The sequence below is a fragment of the Armigeres subalbatus genome, chromosome 2 (genome assembly GCF_024139115.2).
Source record: "Armigeres subalbatus isolate Guangzhou_Male chromosome 2, GZ_Asu_2, whole genome shotgun sequence".
NCBI classification, from domain to species: Eukaryota; Metazoa; Arthropoda; class Insecta; order Diptera; family Culicidae; genus Armigeres; species Armigeres subalbatus.
In genome coordinates this window covers 218,982,820-219,010,776 of record NC_085140.1, presented here as the reverse complement: position 1 = coordinate 219,010,776, position 27,957 = coordinate 218,982,820, and the positions used below count along the sequence as shown (strand labels likewise).

The window sequence follows — 27,957 nt, the reverse complement described above, 5'->3', positions numbered from 1 at the left end:
AACTAAACACAAACACGCAACTAAAGACAAGCACGCACCTAAATACAAACACGCACCAAAATACAAACACGCACCTAAGCACAAACACGCACCCAAAACATAAACACACAACTAAACACAAACACGCACCTCAACACAAACCTGTACACGTATATTTCATGATCTTCAATTGACACGCACCTAAAACATAAACACACAACTCAACACAAACACACACCCAAAACATAAACACAAAGACGCACCAACATACAAAAACACAACTAAACACAAACGCGCACCCAAAACATAAACACGCAACTAAACACAAACACGCACCCAAAAAATAAACACAAAACTAAACACAAACACGCACCTAAATACAAACACGCAACTAAACACATCTAAATACAAACACGCGCCTAAATAGAAACACGCACCCAAAACACAAACACGCACCAAAATACAAACACGCAACTAAACACAAACACGCACCTAAATACAAACACGCAACTAAACACAAACACGCACCTCAACACAAACCTGTACACGTATATTTCATGATCTTCAATTGACTTAGGAAATTCGTATTTTCAATTATTGCTAACCTTACAGTATATTTTTTAATACACCTATTTCCTCACTTACTCACCAAAAAAATCGAATGAGTAATTTTACTCACTCAGGCGTGAGTTTACTCACGCGTGAGTGCTCACCATACCTGTGAGTACTCACGCGTGAGTAGAACTGGTTCAACTCATATGAGTGAGTGAGTGAGGATGGAACGAACCATGCTCACTCATTTCCCAACACTGATTTTCGATCATTTTGAATTCTAACATTTAGGGTACGACGGTATAATGCGCCCCACCTGGCCAAAACGCCACCCTTTGATTTCTAGAAAACTATACTAACTAAGGGTAAGAATCATTTGATACCTTTAAATATTTTTAAAACTGTCATACTATGTGAATGTGGAAGTATCTTTGTATCACTAATATACTGAAAATAATAGCAAAATACAAAAAGTTACAGTTTTGATGTAACTTTTAATGTTTGTTTGCTAAATATTCTGGAGCGACGCCAGCATACTGTCCGCAAAACTTGCACTGGAACACTCAGTTGGGTTAAATGTGATAACATCTTAAACCGGACCGAGAATCGAACTCGCCATTTCCGGATTAGAGCAATTCTCTGTGAAATCGAAAGTTGATTTATTTTTGTATTTTTTGATTTCTCTGAAATTTTGCATATACAATCTTTGTGATGAAAAAACATAATTTGCATCATTAGTTTGCCATTTTGACTCTAGCCCAACTTTTGACAAGGGCCTAAGCAAAATAAAACCCGAACACTTAAAAAAAATAACTTGAAAACGGCTTGTCCGATCGTTTTGATGTCCTCTAGGTAATCAAAGTTTTAGGTAATCAATGGGGCTATGCGAAAAAAATATACACTGTGAAAAAAATATACACTGCGAAAAAAAAAAATGTTCAAACATTGCAAATAAAACATAAAAATCGATTTTCTCAAAAACGAATTTTTCAATATTTTTTTTTATATGGTGTAGCAGATAATATATGTATTTTTTGCACTATGAGTCATAATGGAGAAATGATGGACAAAAAAGTTATATTTTTGTTTTACTAGTTGGTTTTTCAAAAATGGTGGACATATTTTTTTACGTTTTTAGCCACCCGATTTTATGAAAGTGCGTTGAATTTCCAACGGAAAAGGGAAATTTTTTTTTCTAACTGCTACCGTTTCTGAGATACAGCAGTTATAAGATAAAATATACCGATTTTTTTTAATTTGCGGTCATTTTCGATTTTTTTTAGATTCTATGGTATAAGGTTGTGGAAAAAATACCTTACGTAGAAAAAAAACAAAACCAATGATGCAAATTATGTTTTTTGATCACCAAGAATGTATATGCAAAATTTCAGATCAATAAATACAAAATTGAAATCTCGAAAAAAAAATCATGATTTCACAGAGAATTGCTCCAATCCTACATCTTTTTGCTCGCAAGGCTAACTGGAGACCCATTCATATTTCGAACACGCGCTATACTATACGCAGCCAAAATCTTGTAAAAATTGAAAAAAGTTCGAAATAGGGGAGCTGTTCCGTTTTCTATCTCACTGTACATATATTCATCTCATCGCAAAACAAAGAAATACAGCACCAATCTTGATGCTTCTTTTTGCTAACATAAGTGCTCACTGCTGAAAAAAAATCATAAAAATAAAAAACAAAACAAATTCCTTTTCATTGCTTTGTTTTTGATGGGATGGAAATAGGAGCTATGAGATGAAATGCCAAACCGTTCCTCTATTTAAAAAAACTAAGTTTGTTTATAATTTATGGAACAGTCTATAACTGATGCATGTAAAATATTAAATAAATTATTCTTATTAAATTTATTGTTATCAATCAGCTGTTGAGTATCTGGCAGCAAATTTTGTTTGGAAGTTTGACAGCATTCTGCGAGATAGGTAGGTAGGTTTTCGTGTTCGCATTGCAGTCCGTCTGATCAAACCAAACACGAATCACTGATGAAGCTGCCTACTTAGTGTCGATGCAAGTGATAGTAAGATGAAGATTCCTGAAGATAGTTAGACACGCACAGAAGACTTCTGATTAACTAGGTAGGTATTTTGTATTCAGTTTTTCTTGAGGGGGGCACATGTCAGTTTGTGTAAGGCCATGACCCCTTGCCCTCCTGTCCCTTCATTAAACCAATAAAGATATATGGCATATCGTGTGAAATGTTTTTCATAAGCTGTAACGATTATGTACGGTTTTGGAGACATACTGCATGAGAAATACCTTTAAATATGAACTTTATCTCTAAAATGTTTAGGACTATTTTTATTCTTGAATAAAGAGAAGACAAAATTACGGTCTTCGACCAGAGGTCCTACAGACTGAATACTCAAAATCTAGCAGAAGACAACGGACAGGGCCTTTACACCAAACTCAGTAGACCAGTGGGGAATGTTTCGAATCACAAAAAGTATTCTCTATACCGTGGTGAGAATCGAATCCACATTTCATAGTACATACGTTTAGACGCAGAGCATTAATTAATAAAGCTACCAATGAATGAATAAATTTGTTATGATTAAATCATTCAACTCTATGATTAAAGATTATGAATAATGATTTATTCGTTTTTAACAATGATTAATGATTATGATTAACGATTAAATTTATTTTTGACAATGATTAACGATTATGACAAATGAATAAAACGTTTGGAGTATGATTAACGATTACTGGTCGTGATTAAATGTCTACACAATATGTGTATGATTAGTGATTAACGATCGATATGATTAATGATAAATGATTATGAATAATCGAATTGAATGATTTGCATAGTGATCAATAATCAAGTAACCTTTCTTCCAAATTGGGTTATTAAAAGGTATAAAAAGTATATGATTATGATTAAAGATTAATGAATAAAAGCGATGTATGCAATGATTACTATTGATGATTAATGAATAAACTCATGATAAGACAATTATGAATATGATTAGTGATTAATGATTAAATGTAAAATTCTATGATTAACGATTAATATTCATTAATCATGATTAATCACTAATGCTCTGTTTAGACGATTGACGTCGCACATTGGAACAACTCAGAAAAAAGACGGTCAAAACCTCATTGTGGCGTTTAATACAGATTTAGATCCATGATTTTTTCATAGAATGTGTTCAAAAAGCTGTCCTACAAAATCTAGACCGTGAAATCCACTATTTTGTTTTAATGCGATACCCGAGCAACATTTTTTTTGTTCGGGATTTTGACAATGTTTTAGAATATTGTGTTTTGAGAAATTTTGCTAAAGATACTGTATGTTTTCTTCCTAATTTTAAAGGTTGAATCGTTGTTTTTCGATACTGCTGTCCAAAACTCATATAAAAATCGATTTTCAGTATTTTTAAAATAAATATACAACATATCAACACGTTTTATATGACAAAATAAAAAAATGGCACTTATATACGATCGTTTTTAGATAATATGGTCTTTCTGATTGGAATTTCAGTCAAATAGAACGGTTTTATTGAAAAAAAAAAGGTTAATTTCTTGATTAAATATCAACCTTATTGGCCCATTTTGGCAGCTAGATTTCCGTTATTCTAAAAGCTGATTTTGTATAAAAGAAGCCAGTGGCAAAAGCTCAGTTGGGTCTGATGAGGCTCACTGATTTTTGTTAAAAATTTTATAGTGTATTTCTCGATAAATATTTCTCTTTCTGATCATATACTTATTTCATCGGCCTTATTGTGGATCTATTTATTATTTCTATAAGTAGGGTTAGCGTACCCTTTGCTTATAATTCAGTGCCTAATTTAGCCAACTTTTGAAAAACATTGTTTTCAAACAAAATCGATTGGTTTTAGAAGTAAATTTGGCTAAATAATAAATGCCATATTATCTTCAGATTAACGTATGTCAGTGCTATTCAATGTTTTGTGATACAAAACGGGTCAAAACGTTGTATATTTAGTATCGAAATATTGAAAATCGATTTTTATATTAGTTTAAGACTGCAATATCGAAAAACAATATCTTCAGCAAAGTTTCTCAAAACACAATATTCTAAAACATTGTCAAAAACCCGAACAAAAAAAAAATTGTAGAAACAAAATGTTTTTTTGCTCGGGTATCGCATTAAAACATAATAGTGGATTTCACGGTCTAGATTTTGTAGGGCAGCTTTTTGAACACATTCTATGAACTAATCATGGATCTAAATCTGTATTAAACGCCACAATGAGGTTTTGATCGTCTTTTTTCTGAGTTGTTCCAATGTGCGTCGCTAACAGCACGGCCACGAAGCCCACACCTATCGTCGTCTCCTTATGATAAAGAATGTGTGTTGCAAATTTGATTGAATCGTCTACAGATTTTTGAAATAAGTATTTAATAATTTCAAAACTTTCCAATTCTAACGCTTGTGCTTTTTCTTCGTTCTTGAAATATGCTCATAATTACTTAAGAACAAAACAATGTAAAACTAATGTTTTATTTAGTGAGAATGTTGAAAATCAGAAACAGTGTTTCCGGCTTTTCTTTGCCGTTTAAATATCTTAACAGTTAACCCTATTCAGTTGTTTCCAGATTTCTGAGAAAATTAACAAAAGTTTAAATAAATTTCTTTCTGTGTTGTTATTTAAAATGCGTGTAAATTCATAAACACTGATTTCATAATACATTCATGCCGTTTTGTCTCCCGAACACTACTAAGATTCTGAACGAAGGATTAAGAATACAAATAAATCCTAGACCCTATGGAAAAAAATACGTGAATAAAGTGGAAATGGCCATTTGAAAGCGAGAATTCTGAGTATGAGTATTTTGGATTTGAGACAAAACGGTATAGTTTTGAGATAAAACTCTGATTCACCTCTCTTTAGATAGGACGATAATATAATGATAGCACCTTTGAAATTTGCTTTTGCAATTAAAAAAGCCAATCGCAAATTGTTTGTTTTCCTATGGGTAAATCAACATGAGTGATTCAAGAATATATAAACGAACAGCAGTAGTATTTTTGACACCTACCTCTTTATCATCGTGGTTGTGTTGGTTGTTGTAGTAGGTTTTCAGCGTGAGCTTGGTTCCGCATTTCTTACACTTAAAGCAGCCGGAGTGGAAGAAGGTAAAATCCTTGAGCGGCCCCACGCGGTCCACTTGGTAGACGATCTCATTGCACCGTAAACACGTTGACTCGTAGAAATTTGGTCGATACATGTTTATTCACTTTGGTGAATGGCGCTTGAACTGCAATATTCGCCGAATGTTAGCCTACACTTCTATTTTCCAGACACTTTTTTTTATCTTCGCTATGACGTGTTGAAGTTTCCACTTTGTTGCTTCACCCCACACCTCGCAGGCGTATTATCACATCACTCAACAGCCGCCAACGGTGATCAAAAAATCATTTTTGAAGTTTCACTTTCGCGGCTCACTTGCACTTTTGGTACGGCGGTACGGTGTTCAAATCAATTGGTTCTGAATTTCCCACCGGCGTTACGTTTTACATGTTCACTCAATCATTGATTTTCCGTTTCATGTTCTTCTTCTATGATTCCATTCCGGTATCTGTTGTCAGAGTTTTTCGTTTTTTTTATTCGTTGCTCGGCAAATTGCGTCGATTACGCAGGCAATATATTTCCAATATCTTTATTTCATTTTAATGAAATTAAAACATTATCACAATTTTGCTTTCTATTGGTGTTTACCTACAAAAGTGATGATATATCACCATAAAGAAATATAATGGACATTATGCATATGATGGTAAACCTGGTATGAATGCAGGACATTGCGCACTTGCGATTTTCCGGTTTTACAGTTACATATATTTGTTGATGTCTTGGTGATTGGATAATGCATTATGTGCTCAATTGTGCAAATTAAGAATTACGAATAACACTGTTCGACGAAATCTGATAAGCGAAATTCGAAAAGCCGTACTCATCAGTTCCGGCAAGAGACTGGAACTATGAGATTTTCCACTATGAATTATAGGAAATAATGAACATATTTATTTTAAATATATAATTTTACGAATGATTTTATGTGTTTGCTTATTTTGTATCATGGGCAAATTTCACACCATTCTACCCTTTGCTCGATTTTTATTCTGTGAAGTTTTGGAGTCGATCGGTAAGCATTTGTTTCCGGTCAGCAAAAAAACGTAAAAGCGGAGAAATGCTGCAGAGCCGGCATTTTGTTTTCGATTTGTCCAACTTGATTGTTTTTTTTTGCATTTCATTACTCTTATTCGGAGACTGGGTCTCAGCTCTTTTTGTTTAGCGAAAAATAAATCCCTAAATATGCCTTTTTTGTGCCCACACGTAGCTTTCTTTAATACATTATTATTTTTACTAACAAACATTCCTGTTTCCAAACTCCAGTATCAACACAATAACCACACACTAACGTTCCATTCATTAGCCCTCCTTAGCCATGCGGTAAGATGCGCGATTCCCGGTTCAGTCTAGGACATTTTCTCGACTTTCCTGGGCATGAAAGTATCATCATGTTCGCCTTATGAAGAAAAAATGGTGGCTTAGAAACCTCGCGGTTGATAACTGTGGAAGAGCCTAATGAACACTAAGCTGAGAGGCGGCAATGTCCCAGTGGGGAATGTAATGCCAATAAAGAAGAAGAACATTCCATTCCACCCATATGTAGTTTCAACGCCAGTCCTAATCAAACACGGAACAGCAATCGTTTATATACAAAATCAGGTCAAGCAAATTTCTGCAAAGCTATGCACTGAAACGAGGGACTTTGAAATTGCAATCCTGCATCAGGTATTAAGTAATATTCATTTCACAATAGAAATTTTGTACATAAAACCGTGAACCGTTTCCAAGCCCTGTGTTATTCAGAAGAAAAGAAGTCTATTAACATCAAAATCAAGCGTATAAAATCTTTTTCTCAACTGCAAACAAAAATACCCATCTTGGGTCAGAGCTCAAGTCATACACAGCACGAAAATGCACGCTCTTCGCTTTGAGTGAAACAAGAAATACGCATATCCAAATATGAGCAGACAACACGCGCAGAGAAATGAGTAATGACGAAAGACGAGAAACAATCAAAAGACTTTAACGCCGAGTGGCAATGTTAAGCGATGAACCTTGATTTGAAAGATGGGAAAATGTACTTTTTTAATGAAATGTGCCATCTGCATTCCACCGCGTTGATTACGGTGGCGATGTTGCTAGTGGTGATGAGTCTTTAGTTGGTCAGTAGGCATGTTTGTTTGCCTTGGGTCGTTTAATACAGGTGAGGGCAGGCCACTTCAGATGAATGCTGTACTCGAAACTTCTGCTGGTAAAACATCGGGTCTTACACAATATATGCGTGCAGTACTCGAGAGCTTTTAATGGCTTACTCATTTTCAAATAACTTTGTTTAAATGTATATTCAGATAAAGGCATTGCTTCACTTGACAGTACTTGCAGCTCCCTATTTTTCTTGTTTGCTAGTAAAAATACTGAAATCCTTTCAAATGCGGCAAATTGGAAAGCACCTGATGATAGGCGAAAACTATTCAGCATCGTCAAACTGCATCCAGGGCGGTGATTGTATCGCTTGGTTATAATCAGTCAACTTTTCGGCACCTCACGCCTTTTTCTTGCACATTTTCATCCGCAAACTGGCACCATCATGAGTGCTGTCAATCTACACCAGCTTTGAACAGGTTCGCGAAAGCAAGACTCGTTAACGTAACACACGTGCGAATGTCTGAATATTCTATTAATTCCTGTTTCAAAAGCCATAAATTCGCCTGGAGAAAATGGGTAAAAATTTCACTTCAACTGTCGTTGTCGCGGCGGTCATATCCGATTTTACTTCTGGTTATTAATTTTATTTCATTCACTTTTACCTCCGCGCTGCTGCTGTGTGGCCAAATTGCTTCTTCAACTGCAATATGTGGCTTTATTTTTTCGAAAAACTCGTTTCACTCCATTCCATTTTTCATGAGACCGAGCAAAGAGTTGTTTTTCGCGGACGGTTTGCTGCTTATGGCTGACACAAACGTTTGCATCGCTTCGACTGACGATTTGTTACTACCGTCGAGTGCCGGTCCAATGGCAAGATGGTGTGCTGATTTGAAGCAGTTTTTCATTTCGCTCGCCGCCTAACGTAAACTATCTCGCGGTATGTTGCTTTTCTCTCTGCGTATTTCTCTGGGTATTTTTCAGATTGCACCGTTGCAACGAAATTGTGAAATGGTGTTATCTAGTGTCCTATAAGAGCAGTGACACTATGTACCTTAGGGTTAACTGAATGTACTCAACGAAAATTGGTATAAAACAGATAGATGAAATCTGTTCTAACTTTGCCACTTGGCGGTACTGTCTCTAAAGCTAGTAGTACACTCTTTGTCATAACGTTAATTATGTATCAAGTCAGATTGATATCCATGTGGCCTGTACCTAGCTGCTCTTCCGCTGGATGTGCCACTTCACGCTGCTAGCCGTAGTCTTGAGCCAATAAATATAGCGTCTAGTAGTCGCTCAATACACCAATGAAAGATTTGAGTGCAAATGGTCAGGTTCCATACTCACACAGTAAAAAAATACAGATGTCTACCAGAGGTTCTACAACAAGTGTATGAGACTCTTTAATTTTGCTAGCTTTTTTACAATATTTGTTTGTGAGCTTAGAGGTTTTGTATAAGAATCTAAGAATTTAGCATATTCTTAGTTTTTATACAGGTTTTGGTAGGTTCTTATACAGAATTGCTTGAAAATCTAACAGTAACTGGTTGGGTGACGACATAGATATTATGGCACGTAACTTTGAGAAGATGGAGGAAGCCTACATCAGACTGAAGAGGGAAGCCAAGCGGATCGGACTAGTCATCAACACGTCGAAGACGAAGTACATGATAGGAAGAGATTCAAGAGAAGACAATGTGAGCCACCCACCGCGAGTTGGCATCGGTGGTGATGAAATCGAGGTGGTAGAAGAATTTGTGTACTTGGGCTCACTGGTGACTGCCGAAAATGATACCAGCAGAGAAATTCGGAGGCGTATAGTGGCTGGAAATCGTGCATACTTTGGACTCCGCAAGACGCTTCGATCGAATAGAGTTCGCCGCCGTACCAAACTGACCATTAGAGTGGCTCAAATTAGTATGGGAGAAACTTTTTTCAATTTTTTTGATGGGCCGCCCTCTTGTTCGGTTCTATTTGATGCCCAGGTGCTCTGGACAAAATTTCAGCCAAATCGGTCAACGTTTGGGGGGTGCTAAACTCGTTGGAAGTTTATATGCAAAATTGTATGCAGAAACATCCAAAAACAGTGAATTGCAGTTGGACGGTACAACTTAACAAGAAGAACTATGATACTCATCCAGATCTTGCAGAATTTAATACAGAATGTTATGCAGAAAACTGCGAGAAGATTAGAGTTTGCCCGGCTAAGTTATTAGCATTTCTCTGTAGTGGGGTTTGAGCAAATTTCGTTTCTTTTACCTTTGAAAAGAAATAAATTCACCCCTACAACACTCCAGTAATATGCTAATATCTTTGCCTAATAAACTCTAATCTTCTCGCGGTTTTCAGCATTACATTCTGTATTTAATTCTACAAGAACCGAATGAGTATCATTGTTCTTGATCGTAACATGTGCCGTCCAACTGCAAATCACGGTTTTTGGATGTTTCTGCATACATTTTTCCATATGAACTTCCGACGAGTTTAGCACCGCCCAAACGTTGACCGATTTGGCTGAAATTTTGTCCAGAGCATCAGGGCATCAAATAGAACCGAATAAGAGAGCGGCCCATCAACATTTTTGAAAAAGTGTTTTTTGAGCCACCCTACTGACCATCTACAAAACGCTCATTAGACCGGTAGTCCTCTACGGACACGAGACCTGGACGATGCTCGTGGAGGACCAATGCGCACTCGGAGTGCTGCGTACCATCTATGGTGGGGTGCAGATGGCGAATGAACCACGAGTTGCATCAGCTGTTGGGAGAACCATCCATTGTTCACACCGCGAAAATCGGACGACTGCGGTGGGCCGGGCACGTAGCCAGAATGCCGGACAATAACCCGGTGAAAATGGTTCTCGACAACGATCCGACGGGCACAAGAAGGCGAGGTGCGCAGCGGGCAAGGTGGATCGATCAGGTGGAAGATGACTTGCGGACCCTCCGTAGACTGCGTGGCTGGCGACGTGTTGCCATGGACCGAGCCGAATGGAGAAGACTCTTACATACCGCACAGGCCACTTCGGCCTTAGTCTGAATAAATAATAATAATATTGCAAATGAATTAGAAAAAAATAGAAAAACTCGCGGTGGAACTCCTGTAGCAACTTCCGGAGGAATTTCTGCTGGAACTCCCGGAGGAATCCAAGAAAGAGCTTCCGGAGGAATTCTTAGAGGAATATCTGGAGGTACCGTCGTGGAAAATTCGACTGCGCCCCAAAGATGGACAAGAAAATCACCAGAGAACCGAATATTAGACGATGTTCCGAGTACCCAATGATGTCATCCAATCAAACCCAGACTACTCAGTGAAGAAAAGCACTGACTGTTAGAAAACCGTTTACAGTAAACTCGATGAAGACCAGGAAATTATGTTTTCTCTGGTCTTTCCGAAAATAAACGCGCCTGCCTCGCAAATCACGGAAACGAAAACCTACGCCAGGAAGCTATATGGGCGACTATACGGGCGGCTGATGAACTCGAGGTGCATCGTGATTGACGACAAAACGGACTAAAGCGGACACAGGTTACAGGCGACTGTGTACGAGTTTTACGTTGCCACATGATTGGCTATTCCTGATTTCGCCTTTCCTGTGGTTTTACGGAAGTGTGACGCTGTTTTGACTTTGCATAAGTTTGTTAGACTAGTTGTTAGATAACACTGCTGTTGTTTGTACAAGAAGGATGTTCTCAAATTCATCGAAGTTTTTGGAACATCGTATATTTGAAAAGTATCAGGCCATCATAAAGGCTAGACTCCGTGAAAGTTTTAAGGTGTTGGAGAACGAGCTGGCTTCGAAGAAACAGTGAGCAGGGTTTGAATCCCAAGGAGAATGAGAAAATCTCTCACTTATCATGTCTGTATACACTCTTGATAGGTAGAATACCGTGAAGGACGTTTCTCGGTAGCTGTTACGATGATGAACTGAAAACTGCACCATCGAATAAAACCTTATGAGTGTGGCTAAAAACGTTAAGCCCAGGACTATGTCCAAGGGCTTAACGACCCCTCCCCACGGCCTCTGCGAGTTAAGGGGCCTGCCTACGACGTGGTGAGGCTTAGCAGCGGGCTCTTTCAAACCTCTACAAAAAGCTGCAGTCCGCAAGCAGCCCTATCAAAGCGACCGTGCCCCGTTCAAAGCGCACAGGAGTCCAAGGCCTATTGGCACATCAGGATCAATGCCAGGGAGATCCTGATTATGACATTCTGGCCGCGTGTTAACGGACCTTGTTTTGGATATCTTAATATTGTGAAAGCAAGGGCTGGCAGTTTGACATTCTACTCTCTTGGTAGAGCCGGGTAACGCTGAATTGAAACGGCGAGTGGACTAATAGCTAGGCTGTCTTCCGTCCCCTAAAACCGTGGCGGACCTTGTAGCACGCTGTCCAATCCTGCTACCAAGCTTTGCCTGCTGGGTGGAAGTAGGCTCAGATGCCCTGTCCTGACTTGCGCTGATCTGGCTCTGAACACGTAAGTGTGGTCTCTCTGCATGCCGTAAAGCATGCAAAGATAAACATGGAATCATTAAAGGCGACTACTCCAGTAGGATTCGACGGCAGCCACAAGGGGGACCCAATTACAATGAGTGAAGCAAAACATAATTCTTTTGACGATGCGTTATGCATGGAGGTGGCCAAGGGGGGTTTGGTGAGGTCTCCTCCCAGGGAGGCGGAGAGCGGAGTGACGAAGACTGCAACTAGCAGCACCGGAGTCTCCCCAGGAGTGACGGGGTATAGCCCTATCAACAAGCTCGGCGGGCCACTACCCGGGATGGGGGTGGTCGCCGAGCAACTCGATGATATCATCGAGTCCACGAACGCAAGGCAGAACATAAGTAAGGAACTGAAACAGAACCTTCGGATGCTCCGCCAGGCTGTTCGAGTCGGAAGACAAGAACAAGATGCGTTTATCAGGCGGCTGCTGGTGGGAAGAGAGAAGGCCGATAAAGGTGCTCAAACCGACGCCTTCAACTTCCTTGGAGGAGCAACCATGGCCCAAGAGGCGTTTGATTTCGCCCTGACGGCCAAGGAAGAAAAGACTACGCCTAACCCGAAACGGCTCAGGCAGCAATCCGGCGAAGGCGCTCAGAGCAAAGCCAAACGTCGTGCGACCATAAAGGCCAAACGTCGTCTGGACGGAGCAGATCGGGGTGCAGAGGAGCCGGAAGGGCGTCGACCCGAGAAGGTGACTTCTCGGCCCAAAAAGGCGAAATGCACCAACCGGGCGAGAGTCGCTGGGCCGCAAGAGGGTACCAGCCAGCCTGTGCCATCAACACAAGGGACCGAAAGTCTCAGTCTCTGGCAGCTGGTCAGTATGGCAAAGCGGAAATCGAATGCATCTTGACCAGCAAACAAAGCTAAGGACAAAACTGATAAGGCAAAGTATGCTGAAGTCCTTAAATCGATGTGGGCGACCTAAAAGCTTTAGGCGCTGGGTCAGGACGTGCGAAGCGTCAGACGCACCAAGACCAGTGAAATGATCTTGATTCTGAAACGCGGAGCGCAGGCTAGTGGGACTGACTACAGGAAGCTGGCCCAAGAGGTCTTGGGTGACGACGCCGAGGTGAGGTCGTTGGGGGCGGAAGTGACCCTCCAGTGCAAGCAACTGGACGAGGTCACGAACGCGGACGACGTCGTCTCTGCCGTCAGAGACCAGTGCGGTACAGAGGTCGAGAAGACATCTGTACGTATAAGGAGCGGTCCCTTTGACATGCAGGTAGCCTACCTTAGGTTACCGGTTGCGGAAGCCAAAAAGGTAATGGAGCGAGGGAAGTTGCAGATCGGCTGGTCAATATGCCCAGTAAGCAAACTCCAGCCACCTTCAGTGGACAGGTGCTATCGGTGCTTAGAGTTGGAACACAAGTCCTACAACTGTAAAGGCCCAGACCGTAGCAACCTGTGTCGTCGTTGTGGTGATAATATAGAATAAGCCGTGCAAGTAACACAGCTGAATCTTAACCACTGTGCAACTGCCCAGCAGCTGCTGTGGCAGTCGGTCTCGGAGTGGAGGACCGATGTCGCCCTCCTATCCGACCCGTACAACATCCCTGTCGATAACGACAATTGGGTGGCGGACGGGTATAGGATAGCGGCTATTTGCACGACGGAACATACCCGATCAGAGAGGTAGTACACTCCTCTGCTGAGGGTGTCGCGATAGCCAAGATCAATGGTGTGTTCTATTGTAGCTGCTATGCCCCACCAAGGTGGCAATTAGAACAGTTCAACCAGATGATCGATATGCTATCATCTGACCTAGTGGGTCGTAAGCCGGTCGTCATAGCGGGAGATTTAACCGCTTGGGCAGTGGAGTGGGGCAGCCGCTGCACCAGTCGAAGGGGTCAAGCGTTACTAGAGGCGCTAGCTAAGCTCGACACAGTGCTAGTCAATGATGGTTCCGCTAGCACGTTCAGATGGAACGGGGTCGAGTCATGGATGGACGTAACGTTTGTCAGTCCTGGTCTGGCACCAGACTTGGACTGGAGGGTGGATGAGGGTTACATCCATAGTGATCATCTAGCAATTCGCTTTAAAATCAGCTATGGCGTGCAACATCCGAGGTCCGGGGATCCCTGTCAGGTCCGGAGAACCAATCACTTCGACTGCGAAGCTTTCACTGTGGCCCTGAGACAGGAAGCCTACACGGCAAGTCTAAACAGGGATGCATTGGTAGTTGTCCTATCACGCGCGTGTGACGCCACTATGCCGAGGAAAGCCCTGCCGAGAAATGGCAGACGCCCGGTATACTGGTGAAGTCCCGAGATTGCAGCTCTTCGATCAACCTGCCCCAAGGCTAGACGAAGGATGCAACGTGCCCGCACTGAGGATGAAAGAGCGGACCGTAAAGTGTCTCGAGCTGCGAAACTAGCCTTTAACAAGGCAGTAAGAGAGCGTGTTTCGACAACCTATGCGAAGGAGCCAACGCGAATCCGTGGAGATAGTGATGGCAGGATAGTGATGGCCAAGACCAAACAAATCCAACAAAAAAGGCGAGGAATTCGATACTGTGCGTTAGTGACACTTAAAGTGAAGAACGCATTCAACAGCGCAAGCTGGGACGCCATCGCGCTCTCGCTACACCGGCTTAGCCTGCCGGTGGGCCTGTACCGGATTTTGGAAAGCTATTTCCAGAATCGTGTACTATTACCCGAGTAGACGAAAATAGGTAAATAATATCAAATGTTGATAAGATAGCAAAATGAGGTATGAACATGATTGATATAAGAGATAAAAGATCAGACGACAATATCAATATTTTGCACTAAAATATCATAAGGATATCAAGATATGTTATTTGTAATAAGTGATCGATATCAAGTGTCATTAGTTTGTTCTTATCCATAGCATATCTTGATATTTAAATGATATTTCGGTGCAATTTTTTGATATTGTTGCTTGTTCTTTTATCTCTTATATCAATCAAGTCCATATCATGTTTTGTTATTCTGTTCAAGGCTTCTGCCCGGGTATACGAGACCGATGCCGGTCAGAGAAGCGTTCGTATTACCGCAGGAGTTTTGCAAGGTTCAATACTGGGCCCGGTATTATGGAACCTTATTTATGACGGGGTTCTGAAGCTGAAGTTCCCTCCTGGTGTTGAGATCGTCGGCTTCGCCGTTGACGTTACCTTCGAGGTCTACGGGGAGTCAACTCCCGAGGTAGCACTGACCGCAGCACACGCTATCACCACGGTGGAGTATTGGATGAGCGATAGATGCCTGTAGCTTGCTCAACATAAGACGGAGGTGGTTATCGTCAACAACCGCAAGTCTGTTCAACATGCAGTGATTCACGTGGGTGAAGTCGCGATCGCATTATAGCGGAGTTTGAAGCTCCTTTGGGTCGTAATAGACGACAAGCTGGGGTGCACGCGGCATCTTCATTTTTGATACCAGCCGTGCAGAGGGGAACAGGCGTGAAGTCGATCCTGCCCACCTTCCGAGGACATAGGGCGTGGTAAGGCCACCTGGAAAGCCGGCAATGCCCTGGCACGATACCATGGTGTTCTTCTTAAAAAGTGAGTCACGATGTTCGATGCTGCAAGGACACACAGCTAACCTCGAGGTGCCCCCCTTTGAAGCATTTCTTTCTGGGGCCTGTGCCATAATCGAAATTTTACTAATAATATTAGTAGAGTAGCTTGTAACTTGTATTTTTCTGTTGCATAATGAATCTACAAGTATCAATTTACAAGTCTAATATTACAAGTAAAGCGCACTAATAATATTAGCAGAATTTACAAGTAACTGTTGCATAAAGAAATTACAAATACAAATTATTAGCATCGGCTTGTAGTTTCTTTTACAAGCATGAATGGTGCTGTAATTTAATTTATAAGTAGCTTTTATATTATTATTTCAGCTGTGCAAAGTAAATATACATCGTTATATTATTTTAAATGACTTAACAGAGAAAGAAATAATTATTCAAAGTGCTTTAAATTACCATACAGTGAAATACTATGGACTAAGAATAAGTGTCTCGTTCCAATACAAAACTGAAAATCAAGTATTCAAATGGTGGGGTGCTAACTTAAAAGTGGGTTGTTTTCGCTTAAATAACTTTGGCCCAATAACCCATTTTTGTGTAAAATAACTTTTCTAACACCACGTAGTTTACATTAATCCACGTTAAAACTTATTACCCAAAGAAAAGTATAGTAACTTTAGTTTACCTAAAGTTGATGTCAAGCCAAAACCGCAAAAGTTCCGCAAAACACGTAAATTGAAACCCGCAAGTACAAATCGCAATAATTAAAACCCATGTCCATCTCAAAATCCGCATATAAAAACCACATAAAAAATCACTCCAGTGTGCATTACTTTTTCTTTGTAAAAAATGCCAAAACCACAAAACAAATAAAATCACTAAATTAAAGAGAGAAGGATAATAAATTCGTGTTCCGTGTAAACCTATCGCAGTATTCCATGCACAAACTTGCAGAAAAACATAAACAAATCATTTATCTCCGCATTGACAATGAACTATCGGATGAATTTTGACAGGTAAATGAACCTGACAGACTTGTCATTTCAACCTTACTAATAATACAAGTACTAATATTATTAGTTGGCGAATTACTTTTATGCAACACAAATTACAAGTACTTGTAATTTTTCGACTTGTAACTTGTAACTTGTAGCTAATATTATTAGTCTGATTATGCTACAGGGCCCTGGTTGTACCGAAGGGACTATGGGCTTGGCGGCAATGGAGATGGTTTAGCGGGTCGGGGATGTAGTCCTGCATCCCTCACTCCAAATAATCTAAACGTTGTTTCCACCTGAATTTTCAGGTACATTTTACGTGCACACGTAGCTGCAAATGCTTCAGAAAATTCAGGTGAAACTTACGTGTCCGGTGAATTCTATCCAAAACTCAGGTAGAACTTACCTGATTTTCACGTAGAATGAAAATTCTATCGACAAATCAGGTAAAGGTTACGTGAATTTCAGGTGGAAAAAAATCTACGTACTTTTTCAGGTGGAAACAACGTGCAGATTTTTTTGGGTGCTCGTTTGCTGTTGGAGGTATTAGTAGAGAGGGTAACTCAAGTAACCTAAAAAAAGGGCTGTTTTTGCGAGTTTATGGAATAAATTGAGATCTAATCAGATTATTAAATTTCGAATGTTTAACTCCAACGTGAAATCTGTGTTGTTATACACATGTGCGACTTGATATGTATCAGTAGAGATCACCAAGAAATCAATGTTCATGTTCTATAATTCGGTAACCTTACAACTGGATCTCAAATTCCAAGCTCCATCAACATTGCAATTGAAAACCGATATCAATAGAGCGGAACCGAAATCTGCGAGCAAGGGCTGGACTAGAATCCGGCAGGATGTCGCAGCAGAAGCAGAACCAGGGGTACATGACAACGAAGCCTCTACAAAGAAATGAAAGTCGATAGGAATCTGGTCCATGTCAAGGCTAATCCGAGTAGCCGACCAGAATAGAGATCTTTTACGTTGGCCCTAGGGGTGCTCAGGAAACATGAGTGAACCATTGAATGACACAATTGCGATGAGAAAATGTATAACCATTTAATTTGAGATGAGCCTGGGATTGAACCAAAAACCGTTTTCATATGAGGCAAAACGGTAGCCATTAGACATTTATATAAGTTCCATTATCTGTATAATTTAGTAGAAACTAAACCTCATTGAATCTGTTTTGTTTGCTTACAAAAATAAATATGGACACATTTCAGAGGAAGAACGGGTACGAATTTACTACTGCCTACGAGCGGCACGCGAGCGCGAATACTACCGCAACAAAAACCACAGCAAAAAACGGCTTCGATAACAAATCTTTTCTGTGGAAAGCTATTTCGAAGTCGAAACGAAACGAAGGAAAATGCGTTGCAATACGGTGCTGGTTTTTCTTGTTCCATCGAATGCACCTTAAAAAGCTGGTAGACATCAATAAATGCATCATTTCTTCCGCATGCGGAGATATATGCCTCGAAGTTATGCCCGTATGAGAAACTTCATAGACACAATTCACACTCCACAAAGGTAGGATTAATTGTGTCACTGGAAGTAATTGAACTTTTTCGCTCAAATCAAAGAGTGTTTCAAAGTTGAAAATAAAATTTGGTTTTGCCAAAAAGATCGTCAGTCGAAATTCCACTTCGCATCAGAGTGTGGTAGGTGGTGTTGAGCGTGACATCACCGTTTTGACATCAGCTGTGCACAATATTGGCAAGAAGAATGATTTCGTGTTGAGCGAGGAAAGATAATCCAATCTGTTGTGCTGCACGGGCCCAAGCAACTGTTGCTGATGTCATTGATCGATCAATCTGAGTATATTTTGCGTTGGGAATTACATATGCTCATTCATCTGTGTTACACGAGCAATTTTACAGCGGCAGCAAACTTTATCTAATTTGGACCGGTTGTCGTAACAGTTGAAAGGCAAATCAATTTAATTTTTCTCGATTCGCGAAATAACATCATAACAGGAATTTACTTTCACCTGTTGCTGTTTGGTACAGCAAAAATGTTATAACCGCACCGCGCCAGCCATTGCTACATGAGTCGTAGGTATTTTATGTCGGCTTTTCGGGTGCTGGTGTATTTTTGTTCCTCGGTGTCCATCCAATAATCGTTTTTTCATTAAAAATAAGCAAACTCATTTCCATCTCGAAATTCACTTTCAATATTCGTAACGATATAAAACCCGGGGGTAATAAACCATGATAGGGTGGTATCGATGGTTGCACATGACACGGAACGTTGATTTGTATTGAGGAAATTGGATTGATTGGTTTTCCGTATGATGACGGAAAATTGAAGAAAGCTATTGTTACAGTTCATAGCATTCATTAAAATAAGTTATCCATTAGGATGGCAAAGTTCCTGAATGTGAATTGGTACTTACATTACTTCATTTTAGGTATATAATTGCGCAACATGCACGGTTTTCAGGTTTGTATGGAATGTATATTAAAAATAGCGAAACGAAAAATGAAGTATTCTCTTTCAACCATGACTTGAAGAGAAAAAGCATAGGGTTTTACTAGGTGAGTGTTTCAGGAATACTGATATAAGGTAATTTTTATTCTTCTCAAAAGCATATCGATGATCCGTGATTTGTTCAAAACTTTTCTAACTAACATAATTTACTTTATGCTTTGTGATGAATCCATAACGCTTTAGTGGTCCTATATCTTCGTCCAAAAGTACATTACTCTGAATATAAAAATCTGAGGCAAGAAAATTAATCGTGATGACATTTTGCTTCTCACGCCTCAGATTGCATTATTTCGATCTAGCCTTTTCAGTCTCACTTTCCTAAGACACCAATTATTAAAAAATATGCTCTCCTATACCGGTCTGGATTATCTAATTTAAGAAGTTGAGTTGAAGATCCATATTTTTGGATAATGACGTCATGATTAGATTGAATAAGAATTAATCAAAAATTTTGGCATTGAAAAGATATGTAGATAAATGTATTTTGGATAAATTACCGCGTTTCGCGCCTCCACAAGCGCCGCCAAATAATGTCGCTATTCATTTCCCGCTATTTTAGTTTTGATCCACCAAACACCAATCTACATCGTAAAGCATTATTGATGGGATAAAAACAGTTCGATGAGTGGATTTACACTTTTGACCGAAACTGATCACGACTGTGTAGGGGTGGTAAAAAAATATTATATCACTTCAACATTTACCAACTTTTTGTGCCAATCTATAAGAATGGCAATTCTATTTTCCAAATTGAATAACATATTTAAAAGAAATCAGATTACAATAAAATGGATTGTACATATTCATATGAGCACACCACCCTTAGCTGTTCACAAGTCGGTAAACAAGTTCGCTCCATCCGAATTATTTAATATCGGATATGGACGGATCTGGGACCTCCCCTAACTCAACAGTAAAACAAACAGCTACAAAGAACACCACGCTGTTGGTGTTTGGATTCGATTTCTGGTTTTCATATGAGACATTGGTTTCTACTTCCCCATAACTGGGCGAATGCATAAATGGTAACATGAGTAGATCAAGATCAGTTCATGGTTGATTACTACGAAAGTGCTTGATGAGTATCAAGCGACGAGTCGGCAATGGGTCAGTTAGGGGTTGAATAGAACGAAAGCGAGTTGGATTCGTAACGGCATAGCGTCAGCGCCACGGAAATTTGGTCCGGTAAAGGTGGGATGCTGGATGGCGGTAGATCTACATACGAGAATGTTAGCTAAACGCTCCCGCTAACGCCTTCGCATCGACCGTCGCCATGTGATGTCGCGTCTATTCATTCACCTTTTCAGAGACGGTAAACTACACCTACATTGTGCAATTAATCGAATTTTATTATGAATGAATGACTGTGGTGGGTTCGGAACATACGGGGGCTAGTCACCGATTGGCGTCAGTCAGTGGCCTGCAGAATAGGTGAAACCGGGGGTGATTTTATTGTACCACTATGTGTAATGTAGGAAAACTTATTGAACAGAAAATCTTCTACGCGTAGTGGATTGGCGCACGTTCATAGAGGCCAACAATCTCATATCGCAGGCGTAACCTTGAGGCAAATAGTATGCTGCGTACATAAAGCTTTTCATTATCAAACATTGGAGAAATTGAGTTGTAGGATTAGTCTTGTTTCATGTTTCCTGTTCTGCACGAGTGAGTACTGCAACATGGTAGTTAGTAGAGATTTGTAGGCATGGACCCTGAACGTGAAGGTGATTAACCTTTCCATGATATGCGTCTTAGGGTACTTAGAGAAGAGTAGCAGCAACTTTCACTGAAAATTTGTTGTTGTTATTTTTTTTCTGGATTGTGTATTGCAATTGTAAATTTACGAAATTTATGATAGCAAGATGTCGTGTATGCAATCCCAGGCTCGCCTTTTATAAAAAAAAGTGGAATGGACTTGGTGAACCCTCGATCTGTGCAAAGTTCATTTCTGTTCAGTTGCACTAGCGTATTTTTTAGAATACATCCTCTAGAGAAATGATCGTTATGTGGTGATTTATATTTTAGATTGACAACCGTATTGATTCTGCAGGATGGTTTGCTTATTTTGACAATCCCAAAGATTTTATAGTGGCCACGCACAATTTGAATAATTTCACCTAACAATGACAAATGCTATATTTTTTCACAGCACAAAGCCATAAATATGCTAAAGAGTGCGTGTTCTCTCTTGTTTCGGACAGCAGAACGATCGCGTGATCTGCCGAAATATTGTGTTCTGCATTGCGCGGCCGGTAATAAAGTTAATCAGTTCAGTGTGTGTTTTTTCGGAGTAGCGTTGTGCAGTGCGTGTTTTAGTCGTCGCGTAGTAGTTAAGATATCGAATCAGTTTTCGGGAAAATACGTAAGACACGCGTTGCTTTTCCGTTTTTGTATCATCATGAATATGGCGTCTTTCAAATAAAATAATTAGTCGCTTACCAAGGCGATTTCTAATATATTTCCTTCCCAACTAGCATATTATTCCTTTCCAGTGCGCTCATGGAGATGCAGAGCGATGAGTGTCGAACTAATTTTCCTCCCCTTATCCTTATTGACTGTTAGGACGTGGACGGCATCGTTATTGGTCTTGAATTAAAGAAACTTCGAAGCATGTACAGTGAGAATAGCTTTCTAGTCCCGAGAAAACTATTCAATTGGTGAGCTGTGCATTATTTGTTGTTTCTCGGTCAAATACGACTAGCAACTACGATGGGTACAGTCAATCAAGCTAAGCTAAGCACAAAGCCATAAATATGCTAAATAATCTGTACTGGTCAAATTATCTCTTATTCGGTTCTATTTGATGCCCTGATGCTCTGGACAAAATTTCAGCCAAATCGGTCAACGTTTGGGCGGTGCTAAACTCGTTGGAAGTTTATATGAAAAAATGTATGCAGAAACATCCAAAAACAGTGATTTGCAGTTGGACGACACAATTTACTATCAAGAACCATGATACTCATTCAGTTCTTGGAGAATTAAATACAGAATGTTATGCTGAAAACCGCTAGAAGATTAGAGCGTTGTAGGGGTGAATTTATTTCTTTTCAGATGTAAAAGAAACGAAATTTGCTCAAACCCCATTACAGAGAAATGTTAATAACTTAGCCGGGAAAACTCTAATCTTCTCGCGGTTTTCTGTATAACATTCTGTATTAAATTCTCCAAAATCTGAATAAGTATCATAGTTCTTCATCGAAAGTTGAGTAGTCCAGCTGCAATTTACTGTTTTTGGATGTTTCTGCATACATTTTTCCATATAAACTTCCAACGAGTTTAGCACCGCCCAAACGTTGATCGATTTAGCTGAAATTCTGTCCAGAACATCAGGGCACCAAATAGAACCGAATAAGAGGGCGGCCCATCGAAAAAATTGGAAAAAGTTTTTCCCATACTAATTTGAGCCACCCTAATACACATGAATCTATTTTTACACTCGTATTATTTCTAATCGTGTGACTTCAATTTACCATCAAAATCTTTGAAACATGTTTTAAAAATCCTAAATAAATCAAAGAAAAATCACATAATATTTAATATATGTACGTTAAACATTTAGGATGAGTACAAAATTGAGAAAATGTTAATCGTGGAAAAACAGAATCCAGTGTTTTTGGAATTTAAGTTGTTCCGTCGATATGTGGATACTTGATCCCCAGACAAACATACGTAACACTGATGGAATTCCCATCATCAATGCTTTAAAAAGTCGTTTTAAATTAATCCGATTACTCGTTTCAGACCTAGAGGCGCACGCATCGTTTATCTTTAAATTTGACATTTGAGCAATATAAGAGATAACACGACTCGATATAATCGGCCTAGGCGGCGAATAAAGGATCACGATTAGAAGCTTGGAACATGGAACTGGTTTCGCTAGGTTTCCCTAGGTTTCGCAGGTTCCGACAGGATGATCTACGATGAATTACATTCCCGCAACTTCGACGTCGTGGAGATTTGCTGGACAGGACAAAAAGTGTGGCATCGAGCAGCTACCTTCTGTCAAAGCTGTGGCACCACCAATGAGCTGGGAACCGGCTTCATAGTTCGCCAACGCAACGTGTGATTGGGTGGCAGCCAATCAACGCTAGGATGTGCAAGCTGAGGATGAAAGGCCGTTTCTTCAACTATAGCATCATCAACGTGCACTGCCCACACAAAGGGAGACCCGACGACGAGAAAGAATCGTTCTACGCACAGCTAGGGGTCGTTCAACAATGACGACACAGGTTTTAGGGGAGGAGGGGTTCAATATTTTGTGACAGTATCTATACTAGGTATACAAAAAACCGTGACAGAGGGGGAAGGGAGTTCTAGAAATCTCAAAAAATAGTAGACGCCATAGTTGAATCACCCTAGAGCAGACATACGACGGATGTCCACTGCGGGACGTCAAAATCGTCATCGGCGACATGAACGCAGAAGGAAGGGAAGAAATGTATAGACCGGTCATCGGACCGGATATTCTGCACACCATATCGAATAATAACGGCCAACGATGCATAAACTTAGCAGTCTCCCGCGGAATGGTAGTCCGAAGCACCTTTTTTATCCGCAAGAATATCCACAAGGCTACATGGAAATCACCTAACCAAGAAACGGAAAACCAAATCGACCACGTTCTAATCAAAGGGGAAATTCGTCTCCGACATCACGAACGTCCGCACTTACCGCAGTGTGAATATTGAATCCGACCACTACCTCGTTGCAGTATGCCTGCGCTCAAATCTCGACGGTGTACAACATGCGTCGAAGTCGAACGCCGCGGCTTAACATTGGACGGCTACAAGACGGTAGACTTACTTCATTTTGTAGAAAAGTCTTTTACTAGGTCATAATGACAGGGATGACAGTTAAAGTTATTAAGAAGAAAAATCAAAACTGTTGGTTAAACTGGTTGGTTCAAAAACTGTTGCGACTCACCGATATCTGTTAGTGTTAAACATAATAATAGAATACTACAGATTCTAAATGTTTTCGGGGTAGTGTTCCATTCGGGGTGATGGTTTTCGGAGTACTGTTACATTCGGGGTAGTAGCCTTCGGGGTAATGGCATTTGGGTACTGGCATTCGGGGTAGTGGGGTGGAGCCATCGGGACCAGCTATGGCAGCTAATGCACGAAAACGGATTTCCGGATAAACTGATACGGTTGATCAAGGCGACGATGGATCGGGTGATGTGCGTAGTTCGAGTTTCAGGGGCATTCTCGAGTCCCTTCGAAACGCATAGAGGGTTACGGCAAGGTGATGGTCTTTCGTGTCATCGCTTAGGAGGGAGTAATACGAAGGACAGGGATTGACACGAGTGGTACGATTTTCACGAAGTCCGTCCAGTTATATGGTTTCGCCGACGACATTGATATCATGGCACGTAACTTTGAGAAGATGGAGGAAGCCTACATCAGACTGAAAAGCGAAGCTAAACGGATTGGACTAGTCATCAACACGTCGAAAATGAAGTACATGATAGGAAGAGGCTCAAGAGAGGTCAATGCAATCCACCCATCACGAGTTTCTATCGGTGGTGACGAAATCATGGTGGTTGAAGAATTCGTGTACTTGGGTTCACGGTTGACCTCCGATAACGATACCAGCAGAGAAATTCGGAGACGCATCATGCCAGGAAATCGTACGTACTTTGGACTCCGAAAAACGCTCCAATCGAATAGATTTCACCGCCGTAGCAAACTGACAATTTACAAAACGCTCATTAGACCGGTAGTCCTCTACGGACACGAGACCTGGACCATGCTGGTGGAGGACCAACGCGCACTGAGAGTTTTCGAAAGGAAAGTGCTGCGTACCATCTATGGTGGGGTGCAGATGGTGGACGGTACGTGGAGGAGGCGAATGAACCACGAGTTGCATCAGCTGTTGGGAGAACCATCCATCGTTCTCACCGCGAAAATCAGAAGACTGCGGTGGGCCAGGCACGTAGCCAGAATGTCGGACAGTAATCCGGAGAAAATGGTTCTCGACAACGATCCGACGGGAACAAGAAGGCGAGGTGCACAGCGGGCAAGGTGGATCGATCAGGTGGAGGACGATTTGCGGACCCTCCGCAGGCTGCGTGGTTGGCGACGTGCAGCCTTGGACCGAGCTGAATGGAGAAGACTTTTATGTGCAGCACAGGCCACTCCGGCCTTAGCCTGATAATAAATAAATAAATTGTTGCCACTGCCCGTTAAGCGGGACAACATTGGTGGCAATATAGTTGCCACTGCCCGGTAAGCGGGAAAACATTGGTGGCAATATACATTGGGGCCCTCCTTGGCCGTGCGGTAAGACGCGCGGCTACGAAGCAAGGCCATGCTGAGGGTGGCTGGGTTCGATTCCCGGTGCCGGTTTAGACAATTTTCGGATTGGAAATTGTCTCGACTTCCCTGGGCATAAAAGTATCATCGTGTTAGCCTCATAATATACAAATGCAGAAATGGTAGCTTGGCTTAGAAACCTTACAGTTAATAACTGTGGAAGTGCCTAATGAACACTAAGCTGCGAGGCGGCAATGTCTCAGTGGGGGATGTAATGCCAATGAAGAAGAAGAAGGAGAAGAAGATAGTTGCCACTGCCCGCAAGCGGGAAAACAGGCAACAACAAAAATAAATAAAAGATTTTTAAAAATTAGGTTTTACGTAAAACCAGTCAAATCAAGGCACGTTACATTTTTTGGTGAAGAGTCCTAGTCGGAAAACGCATTATAAGTGGAAACATTTTTTTTTCGCTTTTGTTCCCAAGGGGGGACCCTTGGGAAAAAAACACAATTTCGTCAAAAATCCAAAAACCAAATATACAGAAAGGCAAAGCTTTTTTCACGCTAACCGCGTAATAATCTAACACAGGAGATTCAAAATAATTAATACCAACGGGAAAAAATATATCTTTGTTGTTTTTTAACGAATTATAACTGAAAATCCTTCTTCCACTGGAAACTTGCAATCTGTTCGAAAATAAATTGTTCTCAAATTGACATTTCAATTTTTTTATGGCTCAAATTCATCTGGGGTGTTACTAGGAAGCAAATAAAGCCACTACATGGGAAAGAATAAGTAGAGCTCTTGTTAATAAATAGAAAAACATATAATTTGTTGGTGGCAATATAGTTGCCACTGCCTTATAAAGGGTTAAAAGCATCAAAATATAATTTTCTTCTTAAATTGATCTTATAGGTATTTACAAAGACGATTAATTATGTTTAATGCTACATGTAGACACCATTTGAAGAAAAATCAAATTTCTGTTGATCCGTAGGGTACATTATAACAAATGTTGAGATAACAGAACCTTCTTTCGGAGCTTTTGAGCCTTTACGGTTGAAAATTTTTAAAAACGAAAAATAAAATCGATTAGTCACAATCACTAATTGATAATTGATGCTGGAAAACAGCACGGTTTGAATGATGAACACTGTGTAAATAATAAAATATGTTATATGACACGTGTTTCTATGTTAACAATTACCATTTGAAACTAATGAGTTTGACAAATAGTACACGATCGGAGAGTAAATAAAAATTATTTTGGTACATTATGTACTCCAACCGCTTTGTTGTGGGCAGAAACTTTCCGGAGCATTCAGTTCAACGAGTTCGTCGCTTATTGAATTCTTTGCTGAGTTGCGCTGTCATCTCTTTATTTACAACTTTTCGCATTACCACTTTGTCTTTGTGGAGAAAAGCCACAGCTAGTGAAAAACACATGCTAGCTAGAGTATTTCTCAATTCATTTTTCACTTATACCAATAGTCTTTATTGGTTCACGCAAACACATACCTACACACAGAGTTGTGCCGTCGAAGTACTTAAGTCACATTTTAGTGTTTTCTCTACCACCATTGCATTGAATCTCATGGTCCCTCAGCGTGTTTTCCCCATCATTGCCGTATACGAGTGAAATGGTACGAATCTGTGATGGTGGTTATTCTACGTTCCAACTGATCCGGAATGGGGCTCTCTATCTAACAACAGAGAGCTGAGTGCATGCTTATGAATATCCAACAGGCTAATACAACTTTAACCGTACTCGAGTAACGAATATGGATGCAAAGAATGCTCCCTTGCGAATTGTATAATCGCTAGTGGGTTGTTTTCATGTTCGAGCTTCTTGTTAGTCCGTAGCATAAAATTATTAATTGCTTAATGAATTGGAAATGGGATGATTACACTACTCGATCTGGTCAGCACTCAGTAGTTCAAGGAAAAAGATAAAGGAGTGCAGCCGAGTTAACACGACTGATCGTCTGGGCTTGAAGGTCTCAATATCGTCGCAATACATGTTTTCCTCATCTTTGCTCAATACTTTGGAATTTGATGGAGTAAGTCGCCGAGCTATGTGCACAGTGCATGATGTAAGCACATATCATGTCTGAAGAACTATATTCGCTATTTCTCGCGTGAGCTTACTGTAGATCTCACAGGTTTTGGCCTGTCACTGCATTTCAGCACCCAATCACCGCATCAATTTAAACATTTTATAATTGCATTAATCACTTTGTAAATATAATCTTGACACGGGAAAATCGCAAGCACTTTATTGAATTGGCCTAATTGAAAACACCAACCAAACAAACACTAGTTCGCCATCATTCCACAGTTGTTGCAGCGTCAATTTTGTCTCAGCTTGTGTGCTCTTCACTAGAATGGAACAGACCAAACCGCTAACAGTACTTATTAAAAGACAGAAAAAAAAACGAGTCCGCCGCGAATACAACAAAACGTGACGATATCTGGT

The 27,957-nt window shown here is 40.4% G+C and overlaps 1 protein-coding gene across 5 annotated transcripts in view; it reads right to left on the bottom strand.

Moving 5' to 3' along the window:
- The window catches only part of LOC134211680 (hillarin), a 77,003-nt gene extending 49,046 nt beyond the window's left edge, over positions 1-27,957 (bottom strand). The window contains exons 1-2 of one of the 5 annotated variants that reach the window (XM_062688801.1): positions 27,788-27,957; positions 5,566-6,245 (exon numbers count right to left, since the gene is read on the bottom strand). In XM_062688801.1, the coding sequence (XP_062544785.1) occupies positions 5,566-5,754 (189 nt within the window). In that variant the 5' untranslated portion in view covers positions 5,755-6,245; positions 27,788-27,957. Of the gene's footprint in view, positions 1-5,565; positions 6,246-8,407; positions 8,596-27,787 lie in introns of those variants that run through there. The other 4 variants (XM_062688804.1, XM_062688806.1, XM_062688803.1 and 1 more) reach the window with 4 other exon arrangements.